Below are 25,233 nucleotides of genomic sequence, written 5' to 3' on the forward strand. Positions count from 1 at the left end.
TAGGTGTTTAATCGGATCAGAGGACTAAGAAAAGCTGTCAACCTCCGCGGCTGAGTCAAAGCCTGGGAGCCCGGCCCAGGATGAGGCTTTGCTTCCTGACATTTGCTCCCTTAACCCAAAGCCAGAACATCCTGAGTTTGAGACCTCTTCTGCTCTCAAGGATCTGTCTGCCAATCCATCCAGAAAACCTTTCGGTTAAAAAGAAAATAGGAAAAACCTCTGGCTGATCTGCAGATTCTGATAGCTTTTGGTTTGCAATGGCCGCAGTAAAAGATACTGCATTTGTGATGATTTTAACAAATTCTAACCTATAATGAGCCTCCTCCCCTCCCCCCCCAAAAAAGCCTTAGTTACATGATAAGAACTCCATATAAAATGTGCATTGATTTGTGTGTGTACATGTGCATATGTGTGTCTACACATGTGTGCATGTTTTCCCCACCCCATCTTTGAATTCTGTTGTTATTACATCAAGTCCCATCAAAATTTATTGCAGCCCTCTCGATGCTGAGATGGATGGCATAATCCGTGGGTTTTCTGACCTTGATGAACACGAAGAAAATTTCAGCTGAACTGTGCAAAAGTGCTGGGATAACATAAATCACATTTGGACAGGGCGTGCTTTCTATCTAAAGCGTACAGTTGCCCAACCACATATCACAAAGTGAGATAATAAAACACATCAACTCAAGAGGAAGAAATTAACTAATGTTCACACCACTCACCACAAAAAAAGATGATGACCATTTTTTTGGAGAAGAAGAGATGACAGAGCTACCCTAGAAAACTAGCTCTGCACTTAATTGTTTCCTAAATGCATTTTAATTCAGAGTTTAAAGAAAATGTGTTGCTAAAAATTACACAAAAGGATAGACTTGCTTCTTTTAAATAAATGACAAATGAAAATAATAGCTTTAATTAATGGTATTAAAATGTAAGCAGCTCAGTCCCAATTAATACATAATTGCAAAGAGATGACAAATATCATTAGTGATAAATCACACTTTTAAAATTAAGGTATCAAAATCTTAACCCTACCCATCTTAGGCTGAAGTCAGGTAAATTACCACCAAAATGTAACCAACAGAGTAGGCTTCTCAAGGGCCAAGGAAAGCGTGGTCACACGTGCCTGATAGAAAGCTCTTATACGTTGAATTGTTTTTAAGCCATGTTTGGCTTAAAAGCCATGTTTTAATTGTTTTATAGCCATGTACTATCTATAAAAATGTCTCTGCCTTGATGGACTGCAAATCCATAACATAACAAGAGAAACAGGCATGCTCAAAAATAAGACCAAGTAGTGAATGTCACAGAAGCATGAAGTGTCTGCCTTCTCTTCATCTTTGGGCTTAAACACAGAGCAGTGTTTGTTTTTCTTTAACATCTTTATTGGAGTATAATTGGTTTACAATGGTGTGTTAGTTTCTGCTTTATAACAAAGTGAATCAGCTAAACATATACATATATCCCCATATCTCCTCCCCGTTGCGTCTCCCTCCCACTCTCCCTATCCCACCCCTCTAGGTGGTCACAAAGCACTGAGCTGATCTCCCTGTGCTATGCGGCTGCTTCCCACTAGCTATCTATTTTACAACTGGTAGTGTATATATGTCCATGCCACTCTCTCACTTCGTCCCAGCTTACCCTTCCCACTCCCCGTGTCCTCATCAGTTGCCAAATTCCGGGCCGAGCACAATCTCCTCCTAGCACACATGCTGTAACTCCCACTCCTTCGCCTTTGGCAGGCATCACTAATCAATCATGTACTCTTTCTGGCAGAACCCACAACTCAGACTCCTCATCAACACAGCATTCTATGCAACCACTATCAATCAATCTGAGTTGACACCAGAGATGAAATCTGTTTGCAATCACTGGCCTATACCTTTCACTATGCTTTCCAATCCTCTCTAAGCACCTTCACCCAGATTGATAAGTACCTGCAGGATATAGAAAACCCAACACTTTAAATTGGAGACCTGGTATTTAGTTTGCTATTTATTTACCTGGTCCTAGATGTGACTTCTCTGATTCCACCAGAGATCTAGGAAACTGAGATAAGATTAAGGAAGAGTAGGAGGAAAACAAATATAAGAATGCAACAGTAAGGCTGCTTGCCTTTATTGAAGGCACATCCTGCACCCAGCCGGGATGCTAAGTCCCCTAAGTATATTAGCTCACTGAATTCCACCGCCATCCCAGAAAGGAGCTTCTCTTATCTGCTCCATTTTAGATAGAACTTGAGCATCTGAGAGGTTAAATAACCAGGAAGTGGCCAAGCTGGGGTTCAAACCCAGGCCTTTGAGAATCCCGAGCTAAAGCTCTTAGCCACTCTGTTATACCCATGATTCTTTAGACTAGCTTCCCAGAGCCAACTTCAAGGCTGGCGGAGGGTATATCAGACAAACGGCCTGATCCACCTCGACAGCTTTTCACGGCGCTGTGTTACATCTTTGCCCGGGATACTGCTGAGTGTGCCCAGCAGCCCTCATCCTCTGTCATCTGGGTTTCCGGCCCATCAGAGGCTAATTTAACTCCACACCACATCCATTTTAGAAGCTCTTCTCGTTTTTGCATGCCTTCCCCCTCCACCACCACCTTCGGAATTTTCCTAAAATAAATGAAAGAGGAAAGTATGACTAACAGCTCATTTTCAAAGTTTAGTAAAAGGGAACGCATCAGTTAACCTGCAGATAGAATCTAAAAGGCAGGCACAGAGGCCCCTCCTGGAGTTAAGAAGCTCTTGTCTACAAAAATAACTCTCAGTCATGCGGGGAAGTGAAGAACTGACTGGTTCCATGAGTATTCTGATCATTCTGAAGAGCAGACCCCTTGAGGACCTCGAGATAATACCATAGGATAAGTCATTAGGGGAAATTAAACGCAGGGATACATCACAGAACGCCATTTGGCATTAGCCCGGGCTATTTCTGTTCCGTTGAGCGCTCTGTAAGGATAATTCTCATAAACAGAGCTTTCATGTACTTGGGAGCCAGGCACTGAGCCTGTGGTGCCTTCGAGGTCCGTTTTTTTGTTTGTTTTCTCCTGTGCAGCAGCCTCAGAAGAAGTGGCATAGCCTCGTGGTTAAGAATCAAAGGCAGACTGCCTGGATTTGAACCGCATCCTACACGGACTACTTGGGTGATGTCAGGCATGTTAGTTAACTCCTCCTTCCCTCAGTTTCATTGTCTGTAAAACAGGGATCAATATTGTAGTATCTTAAAGGATCTTTATAAGGATTCAATCATAGAATGCACAAAAAACTGTCTGGCATATAGTTAAGTGTTCCATTCATGCTAGTTGCAATTATTATTATCCATCTTCTCTTCTGGAAAAAAATAAGTCAGGGTTTCCTTTAGGAACTTCATTCTACTTTTGGTCCATGTAAGTCATTCAGCTGGGGCCCATCCTACTTCTGATCGTGGTCAAGGCAAATGGACAGTCAGAGGACTGCTTTCCACAGCTAAGGGACTGGTGTGAAGCCAATAGGCATCCCTCAGGAATTGTGCTCAAAATTATTGGAAAAGAAGCTCTTTCTTTCCATGGTAATCTCATTTGAATTTTAAACCCGAGGACCAGTTATACCAGAAGACAGCCCAATTCTACTGTCATTGGACCCAACAACTGTCTCTTTCTTTTGTCTCTTTGAGCTGGTACCACTTGGTTTTCTCTTATGCAGTGGAAGATGTCCTGACCAACAGAGCTCACAAGAATGGTATGCAGGCTCTATCCCCACTTTACAGAGGGTGTGGCTGTGGACCAGAAAGCTACTGTGACTTTTCTAAGATCTCACAGCTAATAAAGAGCAGAACCAGGATCTGTGTGCTTCCAAAACTCTTTTCCACGACACAACACTGTCTTCTTGAGTAAATGATGTAGAAGTGAACAAAAATGCTAACCTTGAAGGGGGGCATGTTTCTCTGGATGGCAGAGAGAGTTTTTAAAACGTCATTCTTTCAGATAAACACAGTTCAGGTATTGGTTTTGCCTCTCAGTGTAGTTTTGCCTGAATCCCAAATATTTGGATTTGTGCTTTGGCTGATATCATTTTAAATGTCTTAACTAAGCAGACATTTTTAATGAAAAACATCTCTTTGGAATTTTATTTCTTGACATTTAAAATACATATTTTGTGCACCAACGGCATTCATGTTAGGTATATCTCCTCGTTCTTACCAGTCAGCTTAACTGGGGTAACTGAGGATGGAGGCTGCGCTGGTCGACATGAAACTCCTCTCCCCTCAGATTTAGGGCTCTAAGTGATGGTCTGAAAGTCCTCCCCGCATAAATAGTGGAGTCAGCTTTCAGGCTCCGGAGGATTTCTTGGCAGCCACCCAACTCTGCCATTCTGGGGGGGAGGCTCTTTTCCAGAGTTGATTTCCATCCCCTTCTCTCTGAGGTTCTGAACACACAATTCCAGACATTGGGATATATCATCCCTACTCCTGGCTAGTCCCCAAGTTTAAGTAAAACTGATGTTGGTGGGCTGCACATGTAGCTCTCCCTTCTGTTTCCCAGCAGACAGCAAGGGTAAAGCAGGGTCTACTTGTAGTGGACACAGCAAGTCTCACCCAGATCTTGGCCACAAATCCATGCTGAGCACAGAAGCTGAGTCAAGTTCATAGACGTAAGTGGCTCTGCCCGTGCTAAATGGCGCCACTCATTGGCTGGAGATGGTAGGAGCAAGAGTGAGCACACAACACAGCCAAACCAGCGGCGGGCGAGTGGCTGTGAACTCATTTGGAATGAGCGCCTCACCCTATAGGAATGAGAGTTCATAATCTGCAGAGGAGTCACAGTCTTGAGGAATTTGCATGAGATGCAGAATGTGGCGCAAGAGAAAAGCCAAGCAGCACAGGTCAAGTCTTCGCTGGTGTTAGAAGGCTCTGCCCTACTCCACTGTCAGAGACCGTGGGGCCAGCGTGACCCACTGGAGGTCTTAGTGGTCAAGAATACGCTATGAGCAAGCAGACGCCACAACATAATGGCACTGTCTCTCTGCATCTGATCACTTCACATCATCAGATCCCATTCCAGATAAAATAATATCATTCTAGGATAAAGGACAAACTTTCCCCATGCTTATAAGGCTTCAGATGGCCTGGGCCTTGCCTGCTTTCTAGCCTCATCTCAAGCCACAAACCTCTATTCAGTTCCCGAGTCCTGACATGCTTCCTCCTCCAGACTTCCATCTCTGTACCCAACCCAGGATTCTCTACCCCTGGTCCCCCTTCTATTGCAACTCAAATAGCATTCTTCGGGGATGCTTTAAGTTTCATTTCCACAGCCTTGGGGAATGTCGGAGCATCTTCCCATGTAATGCATACACACAGGCAGCCTTCAAAAAGGACATTTGGAGCAGAAAAGAAATCCAATCTCCAGACGCATTCTGTGAGTCTCGCCAAATTGTGCTCACGGCAGCAGGCTTTGCCCCGGTCTGCCCTGAGGATCTCATTTTGGCCTTTAATGAGAAACTCTTCCATGAATGCTTCCCATTCTGGGAGAGCCCCTCTGGATAAGGAGCGTGCCTTCTCTTCTGTCTTTGTTCTGCCTGTCAGAGCCCAGAGGACTAATCCACTCCCATCCCCACAGCAAGAGAGCGGCGCTAATAGAAAACCAAGCCTGGTGACTGTTTTGTGCTCATTTTCAACCTCACTGGCATCTAAGCCTCTGAAATCCAGGAGATTAACTTATTGTCCATGTTGATCAACTCCCTTACTCCTCATGGCAGCCAGCTGAACATACAGACTTAAGCTGAGCGTCTCCAACACATTCCTGGATGAAGTTATCCATGACCCGTGGTCAGAATCACCAAACCACGTGGGTAGGGCTGATTCACTCTCTAGCAAACCCAGACCTTCCTCTTCACCTCCTGTGCGGCTCTTGTTCCTGTGCCCTCTTGTCTGCACTCCGGCCTGGACCCCCAATTTCATCCTTGCCCCCTTCTGGTAACCCTTGCAGGTGAGTAGAGTTTGAAACGTCTCAAAGCCAAACCCAAACTTCTTCCCTGATTGCAAACCCACCATTAGAGAACAGTGTTTCCTAAATGCTAGTTATTTGCAATCTGTATGCACACTTTTTCTACATCCATCTGATTTTCATTAAATTAACTCAATTGTTTTGTCCTTAATAGACTTAAGCTTACTTTTAAAAATCATGAGTAGAATTTTTTAAAAGAAAATAGTTTATTGACGTGAAAGGACAGAGCAATATCCTTTATCATATAAAGAATGTAACCCTCATTCAAAAGTAAAACAATGTTACTAAATTATAGCTAGATATTAGAATTGTTTGTCAAGGGTCCTGGGTCTTTTGGTTAAAAAGGTAGATGAGCAAATGTGCCAGACCTCTGGGTTTGTTACAGAAACAAAAGGAAACAAAAGTAAACAAAACAAAAAACAACCAAATTATGTCTCCTTGATGTAATCCCAAGGTCTGAAAAATAATTGACAAGAGAATAACTGCATCACTTCTTCACTAGGTGATTTGATCTGCAGATACCTCATCCGTCATCTGAAATGTTAGTCTCATCCTTGGGCAATGCTGGACCATAGGAAACATGGTCCTCCTTCATCAAACATCTTTAAAAGGAGGGCACCTGGCTGGCCATCCAGCCCCACTATTTTTCAGAGTCCTGGCTGATATCACCTTGTTCTAACCAAAGCCTTCATCTCCCCTGCATCCCTGCACTCCACCAGGGCCAGCCTCTGGCTCCATCTCTGTGCTCTGTCTCCATTCTCTCCCTCCTCCCTCAGTGACTCCCTCTGTGGCTGACTTAGTCACCCAAAGTTTCAAAGGCCTCCTTGGTTCCATATCATTCTGGCCCCATCCAGCAAGGACCTGCCCTCCCTTACTCTCTCTTCCACCTGGAGGGAGACTGACACAAAACCCCAGTCCATCGGTGTGGCAAACAACACCCTCCATAACCTTCACTGCGCCAGTCCCCCCTTGGCCACTCTTGGACACGCATGCTGGACCTTGATCTCTCCTAAACATACCACATTCTTTCCCACCTCTGTGTCTTCGCCTATGCTGTTCCCTCTGCCAAGAGAGCCTTCAACAGACCCCGCCCCTGAGATTACGCACACAAGACCTCTTCCTAATCCACTGAGACTTGGCTTGTAAATTTCAAGCCGGCAAGTCTCTTGACTCTTTTCTGCATACGTGTTTTACTTGGTTTGCACAGTGTTTTTAAAATGAGTAGTTTTATATTAAATCCAGATTTCCAGATTGGCTTAGAAAATGGCAGCACTGACCCTACACTCCACGTGGCAACAGGCGCTGTACAGAAGCCCCTGCACGTGGGGCCACTGCTCTTGAGTTCAAGGCTGCCGCGACATTTCGTATTACTCTACAATCATCCTCTGTCTCCCTTCACTAACTTGTGAGTCCTGCCTGGACCCGGCAGCTAGGTGACTTTGTTATTTCCTGACGTAGGCCAAGCATCTCTTCTTCTGTAAAATGTTCTCAAAGCCTACTAGGTCCCATTGGTTGCCCATTTCTCTGAGCCCCCATAACACTTTCTGGGGGACTCATTTTTTAAAAGGAATTTGATTATAAATGACATGGAATGCCTGTGGGTGTGGGCTCTAGCAAAAACAAAAATAAAGGTAGCTGCAGTTGATTGAGTTCTTGTTTGGGGCCAGGCACTATATACACTGCCTTGTAGTATTATCTTGTCAATTCCTCAAATCAACATTTCAAGTGGATTTTATTACGTCCAATTTACAGATGTGAAAATAGACAGGGACTTGAGGTAAGAAAGGCTCTCGAAGTCACAGAGCTGCTACTGAGAGAGAGAACTCGGATTAAAGCCCAGGACTTCCCGGCTCCAGAGCCCATGGTTTTAACAACTGCACTCTGTAAACTCCTGTGTTTTGAGCACGTAATTTCTAATCCACGCATAGAAGCTGCTAGAAATGCAAAAGTTAGGAACCGAACTGGGTCTGTTGAAAACTGAAGCCAGAACTGCGTCCTGGTGCCACTGTCGCTTGTCCTCAAGACCAGAAGAAGTCCTGGCAGCCCCACGGCCAGGTGCCAGCGGCTCTCCGCAAGGTCAGGCTTGACAAGGCTCTGATCAATCTCCACTGTGAGCCAGCTAGAGCTAAAACATGGGGGCCGAAAGGATGCCCAGACTCAAAACTAGACTATTTACTTGGCAATGGGTGAAGCTACCAGTGCAGGTACAAATTCATCAGTTGGAAAGGGCGATTCTCATATTCTACACATTTGATTCTTTGTGTGTGTGTGTGTGTGTGTGTGTGTGTGTGTGTGTATAAGGCACTAGAGCATCAGGGCTTAGAACACAGCTTCCAAAATAAGAACCTCTAAGTTTAAACCCTAGCCTATGATGCACCTTGAGTGATCTTGGGCAAATCACTTAACATCTCTGAGCTTCCCTTTTTCACCTGTATAACGGGGATAATGATGGTGCCTTGCACATCAGCTGCTGTAAGTATCCAGAGGTACTTAAGAATGCCTGGTCCAGAGTAAGGATTGCAACAGGAAAAGTTCCAAACTCCTAGTATTTACCACGGCACCACAGCATCACCAGTCACGAGCACAGCTCCACTCAGACCCAATCTGAAAGGCTCCTTAACTTTGAAAACCGCTCAAACGCCTTCCATGCAATTTTAGAGTGGATGGGAAACTGTTTAACCGCACCAGGCCAGGCGGTAAGTGAGGAGAGGAAGCCCTGTCTGTGTTTATAGCCTTTGACAAATGGGCTCTCATTTCCTCTGACAGATTCTCCCCCTGACTGATCCATCAGCCTCTGTTCTCATCACCTGAATCGTGGTCTTCATAATAGTGTTGAAATTCAAATGGATTTTACACCACAAATAAAAATGAACTTAAATGCCTCTGTTTTCCGTCAGCAACACGGGTCATGTAAATGTCACATGCAGGAGGTTTTTCAGGGCCGTGCAGCTGCCCCCAGGGACGGGTGACCTCCCATCACCTTTGCTAAATCTGCATTAGCTCCGTGGCCTTGGCCTGTGGGAGGAAACCACCTGAGCTCTGCTTCCCACTTAAGGGGGAAAAACGCTACCGGCCTTTCAGATCTCCCTGTGACATCCTCTGGGTGATTTTAGGAAACAGGCAGGAAGCCATCCAAGTGCAGGTCCAGTCACAGGGGCGCTGCTCATTGCTGGGCTTGGAAGCAAAAGAGAAGTGTGAAATGAAACCACTCTCTGGTACACACCATGAATCCCTCTATGAACAACCGGGCAACGTGCTCCAAAAGACAGTGAGCTTACTGTCTGCCTATGGAAAAGAGGCGTCTAGGATACAGAAAAACAGAGAAATGGAGAGCAAAAAAAAAAAAAAAGATTCTCTCCTTCTGTCAACAGTCTCGGATGGAGTACAGACGGTGCACAGACCAGGAAGAGCGAGTCTATGGCTCTTCATTAAGATGAGGGCTCTCTCCGCCGCTTGAAATTCACCGTTTATCTCCCATCATTACATCCGGTCTAGGATTCAATGGGAAAATGACTCATCTCAAGGTAAATGGCCCTACCGAGTGGAAGAGAATGGGATGAGGCTTGAAATTGGATGGGTCTGGCGGGGAGGGACCCTATTAGACCCTATAGAAAACTTGAGATCTTGTGTTTTCTAAAATTCTTCTATCGAGAAGATACTCCAAAATATTTCAGAAAAAGGTACGGATGTAGGCATACAAATATATCCCTATATACAGAATATAGGGAAGAGAGGTAGCCAAGGAGGAAGGGAGGTGAAAGGAAAAGGAAAAAGAAAGTAATTCTTGGGAAGCCATCCAGTCTAACAGGTATCACGTTAAGCTTTCTTAACTAAAGGAAATTGAGCTTTAAAGAAAACACTGCTGGTTCTCCTTCAGAGCACTCAGCATTCCGTAAAAATCCACACGGGCCAAGGGGCTGCCTCTTCAGAGGCAGGCTGACTTATTATTTTGGCACCTCTGTCATTTCCTGTCACTTCAATTCCACTTTATCAAATTACTGATTTTGCCAGAAGCATTCGGAATGAATGGAGAGGGACACACACACATACATGCAGGAGCGAGTGTCATCACTTCTATGGTGCAATTTCATAATTATACGTCAGGGTGACAGAAGTACCAGAGCTGCATCCCAGACCGTGGATGAAGAGGACTCCGGCTGTCTGCCTACGTGACCTCACGCCACATCACTGTCCGGAGGGGTGATACTGGCACTCCTCTGCTGAGGGTGGAGGACACTGGCCCTCCGGGATGATCAGGCTGCATCCTGATTTCCCCAGAGACAGGACCCTGATATTCACAGCCATCTCCAACACCTCACCCCACCTCCAACCACATTAGGAGATCCAGAGAAGGGAGAGCCCCGATGTGAGAATCACAAAAATAAAATTAAAAAACAAAACAAAACATCAGAACAGAACTCAGAGGAAGCAAAGCCCTTCTCTCGAACAGAGGGAATAAAAAGCATTAGAGTGTAAGACAGCAAAAATGGAAGTAGGCATTGTGGTGGTTTGTGTTGCTAGGAGTCATCCCCAGTTAAAGACAGTGAAAGGGTTAGTGAAACAGAGCAGGGCCCTGTGGTCCTTCCCCCACCCCACGTCCTCCGTCTGCCTTTTGTCTATAGAACAACTCTAGTCAAAGAATAAGTTCCATCAGAGAAGTGAGAAAACGCAGAAGCAAAGGAAAACAGTCAAACAAGACCAAATCGTAGTAGTTTAGTCATGGAGCAAAGTCAAGGACCCTTAGTTCCTCCTCAAGGGCCGTAGATAACACTCTGAGCCGTATCCTGTGAGCTGTCTTATAGATACCAAAACCCCACCAGGCGCAGAAGTTAACTACATGATGGCCAGGCTGCAGCCATGACATAAGCTGCCACAATTCTGAGAACTGGCCTCAAAGAAATGGGAAGAAACCGACCCTGGAACTTAAGACTAACTGTATTTAGCACAGTCCAGATGACGCCGACCAGACCCACCACAGGACCAATTTCAGGAAGACTGTCAGAGCTGACTGTGCTCTTTCTGCAGGTAGCCCCTCCCTCCGCCCGTGCACCCCAGAAGCTCGCCTTGAAAAGCTCTTGCCCACTGATTGCTGGCGAGGGGCGGAGGCGCAGAACTGGCCTTTGGACCTGAGTCCACGCCCACCACTCACCCCTCTGGTTGCCAGCCTCCGAAACAAAGCAAACTTTCCTTTCCACCAAACTTTTTCCTCTTTATTGGCTTTAGAATGGCAAGCAGCCGGGCCCCTCTTTCGGTAACAATCAGTCATGTGTGGTCAAGGCTGGAAAACAACAGGACAGCCCTCCAGATACAAGGCTTCATTTGAAGTGTCTGACTCAACCCAACAGTCTGTGACACAGCACAGAAATGCATATGTGTGTGTATGAGTCTCTGTCTGTGTTAGTCTTTTTTGAGAACAGCTGAAGTTATGTACAGAACGATCACCTATGATTTCTTCCCTTGCGCCATCACCAGAGAACATCCATAGTCTTGGGGCGGGGAGGGGTCATTATCGTCATGATACATGAACCAAAGGCAGTTTGGATAGTTATTATGGAATGGAGCTGTGCGGCGGGCTGGCATTGCCCAGAGGTTATCCTGGTTGTTCACTCGTTTGTTGGTGACAGAGCTGATGTTGCTTTAACAGTCCTCCTGGTATCTTTCAAACACTACTGGCAAAGAAAGTAAAACAAAACAAACAAACCAAAAAACTAGACAGAAACATGCTTGTGAATTCCATTAAAATCCAAGAGAAGTGAAGACATCCTGAACTTTGGAAGCAGGGCAGGGAACATGCTTTCACTGGGACGTGGTGAGCAGAGTCACTGGGAAGAGATTAAAAAAGACTGGAGACACCTCTTCAGCCTAAATTCCATTTCTCCAACTCACAGAATGCATGCGTGCAGGGATACCAGCACATCAAGACGCAGCGAACGTAAATGTGAATTGAAACACCTCTTCGGCAAACTAGACACACAACTGGAACTAAGTTAAGATCGTGTGGCTCGAATTTAAGATACTGTATCATAATTCCCTTCAAAGTGAGGAGATTAAGGCTCCTTAAAATAATGTGTGGCAACTGTCTTCTATTTAAAAGCAAATTTTGTTCTGAGAAGTCCTCACCACCTTATTAATCAGCGGATGACCAGGCTATCACAAAATCAAGGCTGAAAAACCTCTGCTTGAAATAATAACCACCTTCAACAATAAAGGTACAGCTGCACAGAGGAACATCTTTCAGAATTGTGGAACGGTGTCAAAAGTAGCCAGGAGATATGTACCCTCAATTCAGTTATTTGACCTTTTCTTATCCAAGGCTTTAAAGGTAAAATTTGATCTGCTCGGATGCGCGCTACCACGGAAACTTCTGTGAACTCTGGTCAATAAAGGGAGAACGAAAATATTAAAGTGAAGAACAATTGTCTAGCAGTTGCATTTCCTGAGGGGGTCCACACCAAGTGTAACAAGAAGATAAACGGGGGAAAACTTTAAAATATGCAGGAAACGACCTCCCTTTCCTGCCCCCCCGCCCGGCAAAACATCATGTGAACAAATTTATACCATAGAAAGTCACTGCTCATGTGACTGTGTCATGAGGGAAATCAGGACAGGCTCTTTATCAAGCCAAAGTGTATAGATCAGATATATTTTTCAGGATACACCCTGAAAAGCCCAAGAGTATGTATTCTGTAATATATGCAATGCTCTATAATTCTATGTAGTATGTGGCATATTATATATAATAATCACCCATAAGATTCAACTAAAATGTGAAACGAGTTAAGGATAAACGAGCTATTTTCCTGAAAAGAAGCAAACGACTAAACTAAAAATCATCACTAACTTTTTAACACAATTACATTATGCCATCTTCATTGAAGTTATCAGGTCTAACACAGATTGCGAAGATAAAAAAAACAGCCATTTAAAAATATGATTGTCTTCAAGTCATACCAGCACATGAATCACCTTTGCAAGCCGTCGTCCAGTAAGGCACGCCTTAAACAGCTGGGTTTAAATCACAGAGTTTTCGTTTTGCTTGAAACCAAAAAGATGAAAAATATTGACTTACCTTTCTGTCCTCTATTTCCACACAGGTATTGCAGTCTACTTTGATATCCTGAGAGGAGGAGAAAAGAAAGAGAAAGGACAGGAGTCAGACTTATGGCCAGAGAATGTTCAGTGGTGTCGTTGAAATGCCCTTTAAAATAATAAAGAGCTCACGCTCTTAACGGCTGCTTCTCGAGCCACTGCTCTTTATAGCGCTTTTTAGAAGTATATGCCCTGGTGTTTGCGTTAGAGACATATGGATGTCATAACTAAGCTTTATTACATGCAGATGTGGGGTGAAGGCAAAAGCTGTGGATCAGAGGCCACAACAAAGAGAAGCTGATGGCTCATAAAATAATATGCCCCCAGACACCTTGCTCACATCAGCAGAGGCTGCCCTTAACTGGACTTAATTTCTCTCTCCCATTCCAGATCTGGGATAGTCAAATCTATCTCCCTTCAACTCAAAGACATCACTGTCTACTTTTTATCCTTCCCTCCATCCATCCATCCATCCGTCCATCTATCCATCCATCATCCATCCACATTTATCACACACCTACTTTTTATTCAGTTTTTTCTTGTTGCTTTGGAATGTAAAGGTGAAAGAAAAACCAAAAAAAAAAGATGATTTCAACCCTCAAGAAACTCCCCAGACAACACGGCAGATACACACACAAGCAATTGTGATATTTATTTACTCATTCAAAAGACAGGCATTCAGCACCTACTGCTTGCTTCCACATATGTGTGATATGATACAGTATTTGTCTTTCTCTGATTTATTTCACTAAGCATGATTTTCTCTAGGTCCATCCATGTTGTTGCAAATGGCATTATCTCATTCTTTTTTATGGCTGAGTAATATTCCATTGCATATATGTACCACACCTTCTTTATCCATTCATCTGCTGATGGACACTTAGGTTGCTCCCATGTCTTGGCTATTGTGAATAGTGCTGCTATGAACATTGGGGTGCATGTATCTTTTTGAATTAGTGTTTCTGTTTTTTTCTGGGTATATACCCAGGAGTGGAATTACTAGATCGTATGATAGTTCTATTTTCAGTTTTTTGAGGACCCTCCATGCTGTTCTCCATAGTGGTTGCACCAACTTACATTCCCACCAACAGTGTAGAGGGTTCCTTCTTCTCCACATCCTCACCAACATTTGTTATTTGTAGATTTTTTGATGATGGCCATTCTGACAGGTGTGAGCTGATAATTCACTGTGGGTCACACAGAGCTTAAATCTACACCTGGAAGGGACACCTGACACCAGGCACTTTCTATCCTTGTCAGGTGATTTTATTTTATTTAAGTCAAGAGGGTTGGTCAGTCTGGATACTGCAGGCCACATGTCTCAGCCTTTTCCTTGCTGTGGAAATGGAGAATCATCTAATGCAAGAATACCCAGACAAGAAGTACAGCTGGGATTCCCCAAGTGTGGTCTCCACACCAGCAGCAGCAGCATCACCTGTGTATTCTTGGGCCCCATCCCAGACCTAGTGAATCTGAATCTCTGGGGCGGGGACAGTTCAGTCCTTGCATCAGACTCCCTCCCTGAAAGTTCGGCTCTCCCATCCAATAGCTGGAGAGCCTTAGGCAAGTGACTTCACCTTTCAAAGCCTCAGTTCCCTCATCTGTAACATCGAGGCAATATGAGAAACTGGCCCTTCAAAGAGGGGTCTCCCCCACCAGCAACCAGGGTATCATCCGGGAGCTTGTTAAATGCAGCATCTCAGGCCCCACCCCAGAGATCCTGAATCAGAACCCACAGTTTAATAAGTGTTATGGATAGAATGTTCATGTCCCCCAGACGCATAGGATGAAGCTCTTACACCCAAGGTGGCTATATCTGGAGATGGGCCTCTAAAAATGTAATGAAGGTTAAATGAGGTCATAAGGAGGGGACCCTGATCTGATAGCATTGGTACCCTTATAAGAAGGGACACCAGAGAGTTTGTCTGATCTCTCTACACCCATGCACCGAGAAAAGGCCACATGTGGACACAGAGAGAAGGTGCTGTCTGTTAGTCAGGAAGACAGCGCTCACCAGAACTCAAGCGTGCTACCACCCTGATCTTAGATTTCCAGCCTCCAGAACTGGGAGAAAATAAATTTCAGTTGTTTAAGCCCCAGTCTGCAGTATTCTGCTATGGCAGCCCCAGAAGATTAAGACCAGTTCCCGGATGACTGTAAGGTACAGTCATAGGACTCGGGGTCATGATTTTCTCACTCAAACTCCTAATTAATGGCTGTGATCTCTGACTGACCTTTGCACATGGAGACAGCGAAGTGTCCCTACCACTTACTCAGAACTCTTTGAATTCATCCTCTAAAGAACATGAAGAGAAAGTAGAGATTAATTTGGTATGGGAGTGATGAAAGCGTGGATTGTTTTAAAGCTAGGAGATGCCATCTAGAAACGAGGTAGGAAAAAACAGTTCCCTGTCTGTTTGATGCCATTCTGACCAGGGGAAGCACGCATTTTCTTTCCTTCCTTGAGTGAAAATATGTTGAGTTTGCAAGGATGAGTCCAGATCCGACTTTGACTTACCCACGCAGAAATGGCAGGTGTTAATCAACTAACGAACGAATCAATAAACCCAAGGCAGGTTTTTGTTCTTTAATCTGCACCAAGGACCCACACAAGGGGCAGGAAACACCCATCTGGCAGGATCCAATCTCTTGCCATTTCCCGAAGATTATTCAATTTATTCTTGTCAGGATTAATTTCCTAAACCCACGCTGGATTTTTTATTTAGGTGATACTGTTGGTTTGTCATCTGCTGCAGAATGACTCTGGAGGCACCCCAGGGGACATGCACTTGCTTCTGAACAATGTTGGACTCAAATTGGAAAAATGTCACTCTGGCAGGAACAAATTATTGTTCGGATCACTCCACGGAAAGCGGGTGTCTGCAGCTGGGCTCCGACCTGACCTTTTCCAAACCAGAGGAGTCGAGTAAGTACTTCGCTTGGAGAACAGCTCAACTACTTAAGAGTTAAGTATGAATTTGGAGTCCTGGACTCATCACCAAGCAATCAATTTCCTTAGAGGAGTCAGCCATGCTCCTTTCTGTAGCTGGAAAACCCTGAACAGTGATCAACTGCCAAAGTATATGGAAACCCGCACACGCTATGGAGTCATGCTACTTGGGTCCATATCACTGGGCTCTACCAGCGGTGCCTCAGCTTCTCCATCTGTAAAATAAAGGTAATAATCATAACAGCTGCCTCGTTTGTTGTGAGGCATATCGACAAGGGTCTTAGCTTACGCCAAGCCATCGAGAAACGTTAGCTGTCGTTGATGGCAACCCCCAAAAGTCTCTGGGAGACCCAGTTCTGAGTGGAGTACTGAGAACTTTAAAAGCAGTTCTATTTTTAAAGTTTTCTCCCCCAAGGCTTCTGACATCTCTCTCTGGCTTTCAGACATCAAAGCACGTGCGTGTCTGTTCTTTTCAGAAGCTGTTTCATCTCCCAAGAGACCTTTCTTTTCTTCTGCGCTTTGTGTGTCGGTTCTTTCTGATGATTTTTATAGGTCAGGGTTATTTCTGCCCACAATGCAGGGGCACCATCATCCTGGATCGTGGATCTGTATCATTCACAGCTCTGAAGAGCCCAGAAGGTAAAGGTCCCCATGAACAGGTGGAGGGAAATGTCCACCAATGAGATTCCAGAGGCCTCGGAAGATTTAGAAGCTAGGAGCCTATAACGGGTTGAATAGTTTCCCCAAAAGATATGCCCATGTCCTAACCACTGGAACCTGTGAATGGGACCTTATTTGGAAATAGCGTCTTTGAGGAGGTAATTAACGATCTTGAGATGAGATTGTCCTGGACTATCTGTATGGGTTAAAATCCAATGACAAGCACCCTTTTAAGAGACAGAGATGGGACTACCCTGGCGGTCCTGTGGTTGAGACTTCACCTTCCAATGCAGAGGGTACCGGTTTGATCCCTGGTCAGGGAGCTAGGATCCCACATGCCTCGCGGCCAAAAGACCAAAACATAAAACAGAAGCAATATTATAACAAATTCAATAAAGACTTAAAAAAAAAAATGGTCCACATCAAAAAAATCTTAAAAGAAAAAAGACGGAGAGACGAGAAGCCCATGTAAAGACAGAGGCAGAGACGGGAGTGACGCAGACACAAGCCTGGAGCCCCCAGAAGCTGGAAGAGGTAGGAGGGATCCTCCCCTAGAGCCTTCTGAGGGAGCACGGCCCTGCTGACAACAGTCCTGCTGTTACGCCCATGGTCCCTTGTGTTTTCAGAGGACAGTCCCTGGAACTGTCCTAAAATTAATGATTTTAGTTACCAATACTGGAAGGGCAAAGGAAAGAAAAGATCAGCGTCCTGATGTTTGATGTAAGAGTTAAGTAAGGCTAATGTATTTCTGACACGCCATTGTTCTCTTGGACTCAGATACAAAGTCCCAGAGTGTTTCAACGGGAATACCTGCAGCTTACGTCATCTCTTGGGAGCTGGGGGAAACGCAGCCAAAGTTTCACCTAACAAGTCCAACTAGGGCTTATGATCAACTACTCTTACTGAGGGAAGAAATCCAAGTGTTTTGAGCTTCCTTTTCAAACCGAAGATAAACACTCCGGCGAGACAGTTTATAACATTAAGAAACAGTACATTTCGTCATCACACTCCAAAAAAGAACTCAAAAGTGCATTTTAAATTCTTAATCAATGTTATATGGGGTGGGGGGAGGAAGAATAATTTCCCCTCTACCTTCCTAGGTTCTTGGCTGAAACCCCCCTGTAATAAAGACAGATAAGGAGAGGAAAAGAAATAGAAGTTTAATAACATGTTTGCCCCCTGTACACGGGGGGCATGTGCATACACATGGGCCAGAAATGGCCCATCCACCACGTCTAGTAGCGTCTCCAGCTAAAGATAAAAGATGCTGGGCGGGGGAGGCCGGTCATGGGTGGTGACCAGGAAAAGCACAGTAAACAAGCGTATGGTTGGGATGTAGCTCTAAGTCCTTGCCTTCTCCATGGATAAGAGTTTCTAGAGACTTGGAGCCCTCCTTCTCTACAGAGAGGGAGACACCTTTACAAATGGAGATTTTCCTTCTCAATGCAAATTTCCCTCACAAAAGGGCAACTTCTACTCTGTTTTCAGAGATTCTCCAGTATCATTAGCCTCTCAAAAATAACCATCCCCTAACAATCCTTCTGCCAAAGAAGCATATCTTGGGGTGTCATATTCTGCTCCCCTTCAATGATAAACGGTTTCTCTCTTTTTTTAATACTTCACTTTTTTATTATTTTTTAAATTTTATTATTTTGTGTGTGTGTGTTAGTTTCTGCTTTATAAAAAAGTGAATCAGCTATACATATACATATATCCCCATATCTCTTCCCTCTTACAGCTCCCTCCCTGCCACCCTCCCTATCCCACCCCTCTAGGTGGTCACAAACCACCAAGCTGATCTCCCTGTGCTATGTGGCTGCTTCCCACTAAGTATCAGTTTTACATTTGGTAGTGTATATAGGTCTATGCCACTCTCTCACTTTGTCCCAGCTTACCTTTCCCCCTCCCCATGTCCTCAAGTCCATTCTTTAGTAGGTCTGTGTCTTTATTCCCATCCTGCCCCTAGGTTCTTCATGACCTTTATTTTTTTAAGATTCCATATATATGTGTTAGCATACAGTATTTGTTTTTCTCTTTCTGACTCACTTCACTCTGTAAGACAGACTCTAGGTCCATCCACCTCACTACAAATAACTCAATTTCGTTTCTTTTTATGTCTGAGTAATATTCCATTGTATATATGTGCCACATCTTCTTTATCCATTCATCTGTCCATGGACACTTGGGTTGCTTCCATGTCCTGGCTATTGTAAATAGAGCTGCAATGAACATTGGGGTACATGACTCTTTGAATTATGGTTTTCTCAGGGTATATGCCCTGTAGTGGGATTTCTGGGTTGTATGGTAGTTCTATTTGTAGTTTTTTAAGGGACCTCTGGTTCCCTTTTCAATAGCAATTTTTCTGATAGTTTGGACACTTATATTTCTTATTGTTCTGAGCATTACAATTACTTCTAATTTAAAAGAAACCAACCAATGTGAGTTGAGAGTCTAGAATTTAGAACATTATCTGTGATTTGTTGCATCCTGAGTCTTTAATTTTTTTGACCTTCACAAAGGCTCAGACTCTGAAAATAACTACAAGCCATAAGGACCACTGGCCCAATGTTTCCATTTTGAAGATGAAAAAAAAAGAAAAAGAAAAACAGTATCTAAGAGAGAGAGAAAGTAGGGAATTGGCTTTGATAGTTAATGTTAATGTTATGAGAGGGATTGAAATCCATCTGGTCTACCTACTATGTATTTTAGGCTTTCCCCAATACCCTATATTGTCCTGGAATCTGAGTATTTAGATCAATGTTCTAAATTTAATTGCCTTATTTAAGGGTAATTATTCTGCCCAACTTTTTTAAAAGTTCAGTAACTGTGTAGTCTTGCAACAAGAGTTGGTGCAAATGTGACATCATGTGTGCCTTTAAGCTGAATTCTTCAGTCTGTGTCCACTCAACTCCAAGGACTAAGATTCAAATAAGGTCACTTGATACATGAAGAATAGTATACAAGGTCTGCACTGACATATTTCACGCACTTGATAACGTCTTCATTCACAAATTTGCTCAGCCCCTGCAATACCGTAAATGGCCAGCAGATGGTAGCAAATAACAATGAAAAATATCAAAAGCTCGAAGCAATATCTTAGAACATCCAATTCATCGGGTCTGTAAACTTGAAATATCACAGTCTTTCTGCTCCCTCAAAATTTGTCTCAAATGACTATGTTTTAATTAATAAGCCTTAATTACTTACCAGGAATGTGATCATTTGAGGAGGCATTTTATTAGTTTGTATCTAAGGTTCAGCAGGACGGAGTTCCCTGTTTCCAGGTACAGGATATTCTGAAAACACTAAGGTTTCAATCTAAACCTAAAGAAGGCTGAGAATTTAAGAGCTATTTCTCCTGAAATGATACAAATGGCAAAAAATGTATGTAAACTAACCAAAATCTAAACATAAATCCATTCAACCAAGAGAGTAGTCTAGTTGGCTAGGTCAGAAAGCAATGGTTTTAACTTTATAAATGTTTGGAGGAATTTTAAGGAGGGGGGGGGATATTTTCCTTGAGGGGTGGGGAGTAGCAGGAAAGACGATAAAACTATTTTCCAACCCAGGTTTATGCAAATAAAGGTAGCAGGGCATTCATCTTAGAATTTTTTACTTCTTTCTTGGAGAATTACACCCTCAGCCCCATGAATTACTTTGTTCTCTTCACGTCACGTTCTTTGCAGCTTGGTTATCAGGGGATGCGAGCAAGCTGGCAGCAGCCAGGGCTGCCGGCTCAGCACAATTAAATTTGATACTGAGGAAGGCAGCCCCCTCTCAGGTAGGAGCAATATGTCACAGAGGTGAGCTCAAACTAAGGGTCTGTTTGCAAATAAGAGCTATGCATCGGCATCACAGCAGGAGTTTAATGAGAGCGCTTTTAATTAACTGTAAAAGTAATTACCCATATTAGATGGAAATCGCGCTTGTTTTTACATGAGGTGAATAATTTCAGTGCAGCTTTTAAGAATACTACTTCTGGAGGAGCTGTCAGCTGCAAACTCTCAACAAGAATGATTAAAAACAATATCGAGAGGAACCAAGATGGCGGAGTAGAAGGACGTGCTCTCACTCCCTCTTGCGAGGACACCAGAATCACAACTAGCTGCTGGACAATCATCGACAGGAAGACACTGGAACTCACCAAAAAAGACACCCCACATCCAAAGACAAAGGAGAAGCCACAGTGAGATGGTAGGAGGGGCACAATCACTATAAAATCAAATCCCATAACTGCTGGTTGGGTGACTCACAAACTGGAGAACACTTATACCCCAGAAGTCCACCCACTGGAGTGAAGGTCCTGAGCCCCACGTCAGGCTTCCCAACCTGGGGGTCCGGCAACAGAAGGAGGAACTCCTAGACAATCAGACTTCGAAGGATAGCGGGAATTGATTGCAGGACTTTGACAGGACTGGGGGAAACAGAGACTCCACTCTTGGATGGCACACACAAAGTAGTGTGCCCATTGGGACCCAGGGGAAGGAGCAGTGACTCCATAGAAACTGAACCAGACATAACCTGCTAGTGTTGGAGGGTCTCCTGCAGAGGCGGGGTGGGGGGGGGGCGGGTGGCTGTGGCTCACCGTAGGGACAAGGACACTGGCAACAGAAGTTCTGGGAAATACTCCTTGGTGTGAGCCCTCCCAGAGTCTGTCATTGGCCCCACCAAAGAGCCCAGGAAGGCTCCAGTGCTGGGTTGCCTCAGGCCAAACAAGAAACAGGGAGGGAACCCAGCCCCACCCATCAACAGTCAAGTGGATTAAACTTTAACTGAGCTCTGCCCAGCAGAGCAACAGTCAGCTCTACCCACCACCAGTTCCTCCTATCAGGAAGCATACACAAGCCTCTTAGATAGCCTCATCCACCAGAGGGCAGACAGCAGAAGCAAGAAGAACTACAATCCTTCAGCCTGTGGAACAAAAACCACATTCACAGAAAGATAGACAAGATGAAAAGGCAGAGGGCTATGTACCAGCTGAAGGAACAAGATAAAACCCCCAGAAAAACAACTAAATGAAGTGGAGATAGGCAACCTTCTAGAAAAAGAATTCAGAATAATGATAGTGAAGATGATCCAGGACCTCAGAAAAAGAATGGAGGCAAAGATCGAGAAGACGCAAGAAATGTTTAACAAAGACCCTGAAGAATTAAAGAACAAACAAACAGAAATGAACAATACAATAACTGAAATGAAAACTACACTAGAAGGAATCAATAGCAGAATAATTGAGGCAGAAGAACGGATAAGTGACCTGGAAGACAGAATGGTGAAATTCACTGCCGCGGAACAGAATAAAGAAAAAAGAATGAAAAGAAATGAAGACAGCCTAAGAGACCTCTGGGACAACATTAAACGCAACAAGATTCACATTATAGGGGTCCCAGAAGGAGAAGAGAGAGAGAAAGGATCCAAGAAAATAGTTGAAGAGATTATAGTTGAAAACTTCCCTAACATGGGAAAGGAAAGAGCCACCCAAGTCCAGGAAGAGCAGAGAGTTCTATACAGAATAAACCCAAGGAGAAACACACCGAGACACATAGTAATCAAACTGGCAAAAATTAAAGACAAAGAAAAATTATTGAAAGCAGCAAGGGAAAAATGACAAATAACATACAAGAGAACTCCCATAAGGTAAATAGCTGATTTCTCAGCAGAAACTCTGTAAGCCAGAAGGGAGTGGCATGATATACTTAAAGTGATGAAAGGGGAGAACCTACAACCAAGATTACTCTACCCGGCAAGGATCTCATTCAGATTCGATGGAGAAATCAACAGCTTTACAGACAAGCAAAAGCTAAGAGAATTCAGCACCACCAAACCAGCTCTACAACAAATGCTAAAGGAACTTCTCTAAGTGGGAAACACAAGAGAAGAAAAGGACCTACAAAAACAAACCCAAAACAATTAAGAAAATGGTCATAGGAACATACATATCGATAATTACCTTAAACGTGAATGGATTAAATGCTCCAACCAAAAGACACAGGCTTGCTGAATGGATACAAAATCAAGACCCAAATATATGCTGTCTACAAGAGACCCACTTCAGACCTAGGGACACATACAGACTGAAAGTGAGAGAATGGAAAAAGATAGTCCATGCAAATGGAAATCAAAAGAAAGCTGGAGTAGCAATACTCATATCAGAAAAAATAGACTAAAGAATGTTACAAGAGACAACAAAGGACACCACATAATGATCAAGGGATCAATCCAAGAAGAAGATATAACAATTATAAATATACATGCACCCAACATAGGAGGACCTCAACACATAAGGCAACTGCTAACAGCTCTAAAAGAGGAAATCGACAGTAACACAATAATAATGGGGGACTTTAACACCTCACTTACACCAATGGACAGATCAACCAAAATGAAAATAAACAAGGAAACAGAAGCTTTAAATGACACAACAGACCAGATAAATTTAATCGATATTTATAGGACATTCCATCCCAAAACAGCAGAGTACACTTTCTTCTCAAGTGTGCACGGAATGTTCTCCAGGATAGATCACATCTTGGGTCACAAATCAAGCCCAGTAAATTTAAGAAAACTGACATCATATCAAGCATCTTTTCTGACCACAATGCTATGAGATTAGAAATGAATTATAGGGGGAAAAACGTAAAAATCACAAACACATGGTGGCTAAACAATACGTTACTAAATAACTAAGAGGTCATTGAGGAAATCAAAAAAGAAATCAAAAAATACCTACAGACAAATAACAATGAAAACACCACGATCCAAAACCTATGGGACGCAGCAAAAGCAGTTCTAAGAGAGAAGTTTATAGGTAAGAAGCCTACCTCAAGAAACAAGAAAAATCTCAAATAAATAATCTAACCTTACACCTAAGGGAACTAGAGAAAGAAGAACAAACAAAACCCAAAGTTAACAGATGGAAAGAAATCATAAAGATCAGAGCAGAAATAAATGAAATAGAAACAAAGAAAACTATAGCAAAGATCAATAAAACTAAAGGCTGGTTCTTTGAGAAGATAAATAAAATTGATAAACCTTTAGCCACACTCATCAAGGAAAAGAGGGAGAGGACTCAAATCAATAAAATTAGAAATGAAAAAGGAGAAGTTACAACAGACACCGCAGAAACACAAAGCATCCTAAGAGACTACTACAAGCAACTCTATGCCAATAAAATGGACAACCTGGAAGAAATGGACAAATTCTTAGAAAGGTATAACCTTCCAAGACTGAACCAGGAACAAACAGAAAATATGAACAGACTAATCACAAGTAATGAAATTGAAATTGTGATTAAAAATCTTCCAGTAAACAAAAGTCCAGGACCAGATGGCTTCACAGGTGAATTCTATCAAACATTTAGAGAAGCGCTAACACCCATCCTTTTCAAACTCTTCCAAAAAACTGCAGAGGAAGGAACACTCCCAAACTCATTCTATGAGGCCACCACAACCCTGACACCAAAACCAGACAAAGACACTAGAAAAAAAAGAAAATTACAGACCAATATCACTGATGAATATAGATGCAAAAATCCTGAACAAAATACTAGCAAACAGAATCCAACAGCACATTAAAAGGATCATACACCATGATCAAGTGGGACTTATTCCAGGGATGCAAGAATTCTTCAATATATGCAAATCAATCAATGTGATACACCATATTAACAAACTGAAGAATAAAAACCATACGATCATCTCAATAGATGCAAAAAAAGCTTTTGACAAAATTCAACGCCCATTTATGATAAAAACTCTCCAGAGTATGGGCATAGAGGGAACCTACCTCAACATAATAAAGGCCATATACGACAAACCCACAGCAAACATCATTCTCAATGGTGAAAAACTGAAAGCATTTCCTCTAAGAATAGGAACAACACAAGGATGTCCACTCTCACCACTATTATTCAACATAGTTTTGGAAGTCCTAGCCACGGCAATCAGAGAAGAAAAAGAAATAAAAGGAATAGAAATTGGAAAAGAAGAAATAAAACTGTCACTGTTTGCAGATGACATGATACTATACATAGAGAATCCTAAAGATGCTACCAGAAAACTACTGGAGCTAATCAATGAATTTGGTAAAGTTGCAGGATACAAAATTAATGCACAGAAATCTCTTGCATTCCTATACACTAATGATGAAAAATCTGAAAGAGAAATTAAGGAAACACTCCCATTTACCATTGCAACAAAAAGAATAAAATACCTAGGAATAAACTTACCTAAGGAGACAAAAGACCTGTATGCAGAAAACTATAAGACACTGATGAAAGAAGTTAAAGATGATACCAACAGATGGAGAGATATACCATGTTCTTGGATTGGAAGAATCAATATTGTGAAAATGACTGTACTACCCAAAGCAATCTACAGATTCAATGCAATCCTTATCAAATTACCAATGGCATTTTTCACAGAACTAGAACAAAAAATCTTGAAATTGGTATAGAGACACAAAAGACCCCAAATAGCCAAAGCAGTCTTGAGGGAAAAAAATGGAGCGGGAGGAATCAGACTCCCTGACTTCAGACTATACTGCAAAGCTCCAGTAAT

General features: G+C 43.1%; 1 protein-coding gene across 17 annotated transcripts in view; it reads right to left on the minus strand.

Annotated features, from left to right (window-relative positions):
- The window catches only part of RBFOX1 (RNA binding fox-1 homolog 1), a 2,181,496-nt gene that overhangs the window by 912,928 nt on the left and 1,243,335 nt on the right, over window positions 1-25,233 (minus strand). For all 17 annotated transcript variants that reach the window (XM_060284028.1, XM_030883902.2, XM_060284024.1 and 14 more), the window contains one exon: window positions 13,049-13,096. In XM_060284028.1, the coding sequence (XP_060140011.1) occupies window positions 13,049-13,096 (48 nt within the window). The remainder of the gene's footprint in view (window positions 1-13,048; window positions 13,097-25,233) is intronic.

The sequence above is a fragment of the Globicephala melas genome, chromosome 15, assembly GCF_963455315.2.
Source record: "Globicephala melas chromosome 15, mGloMel1.2, whole genome shotgun sequence".
Lineage (NCBI taxonomy): Eukaryota > Metazoa > Chordata > Mammalia > Artiodactyla > Delphinidae > Globicephala > Globicephala melas.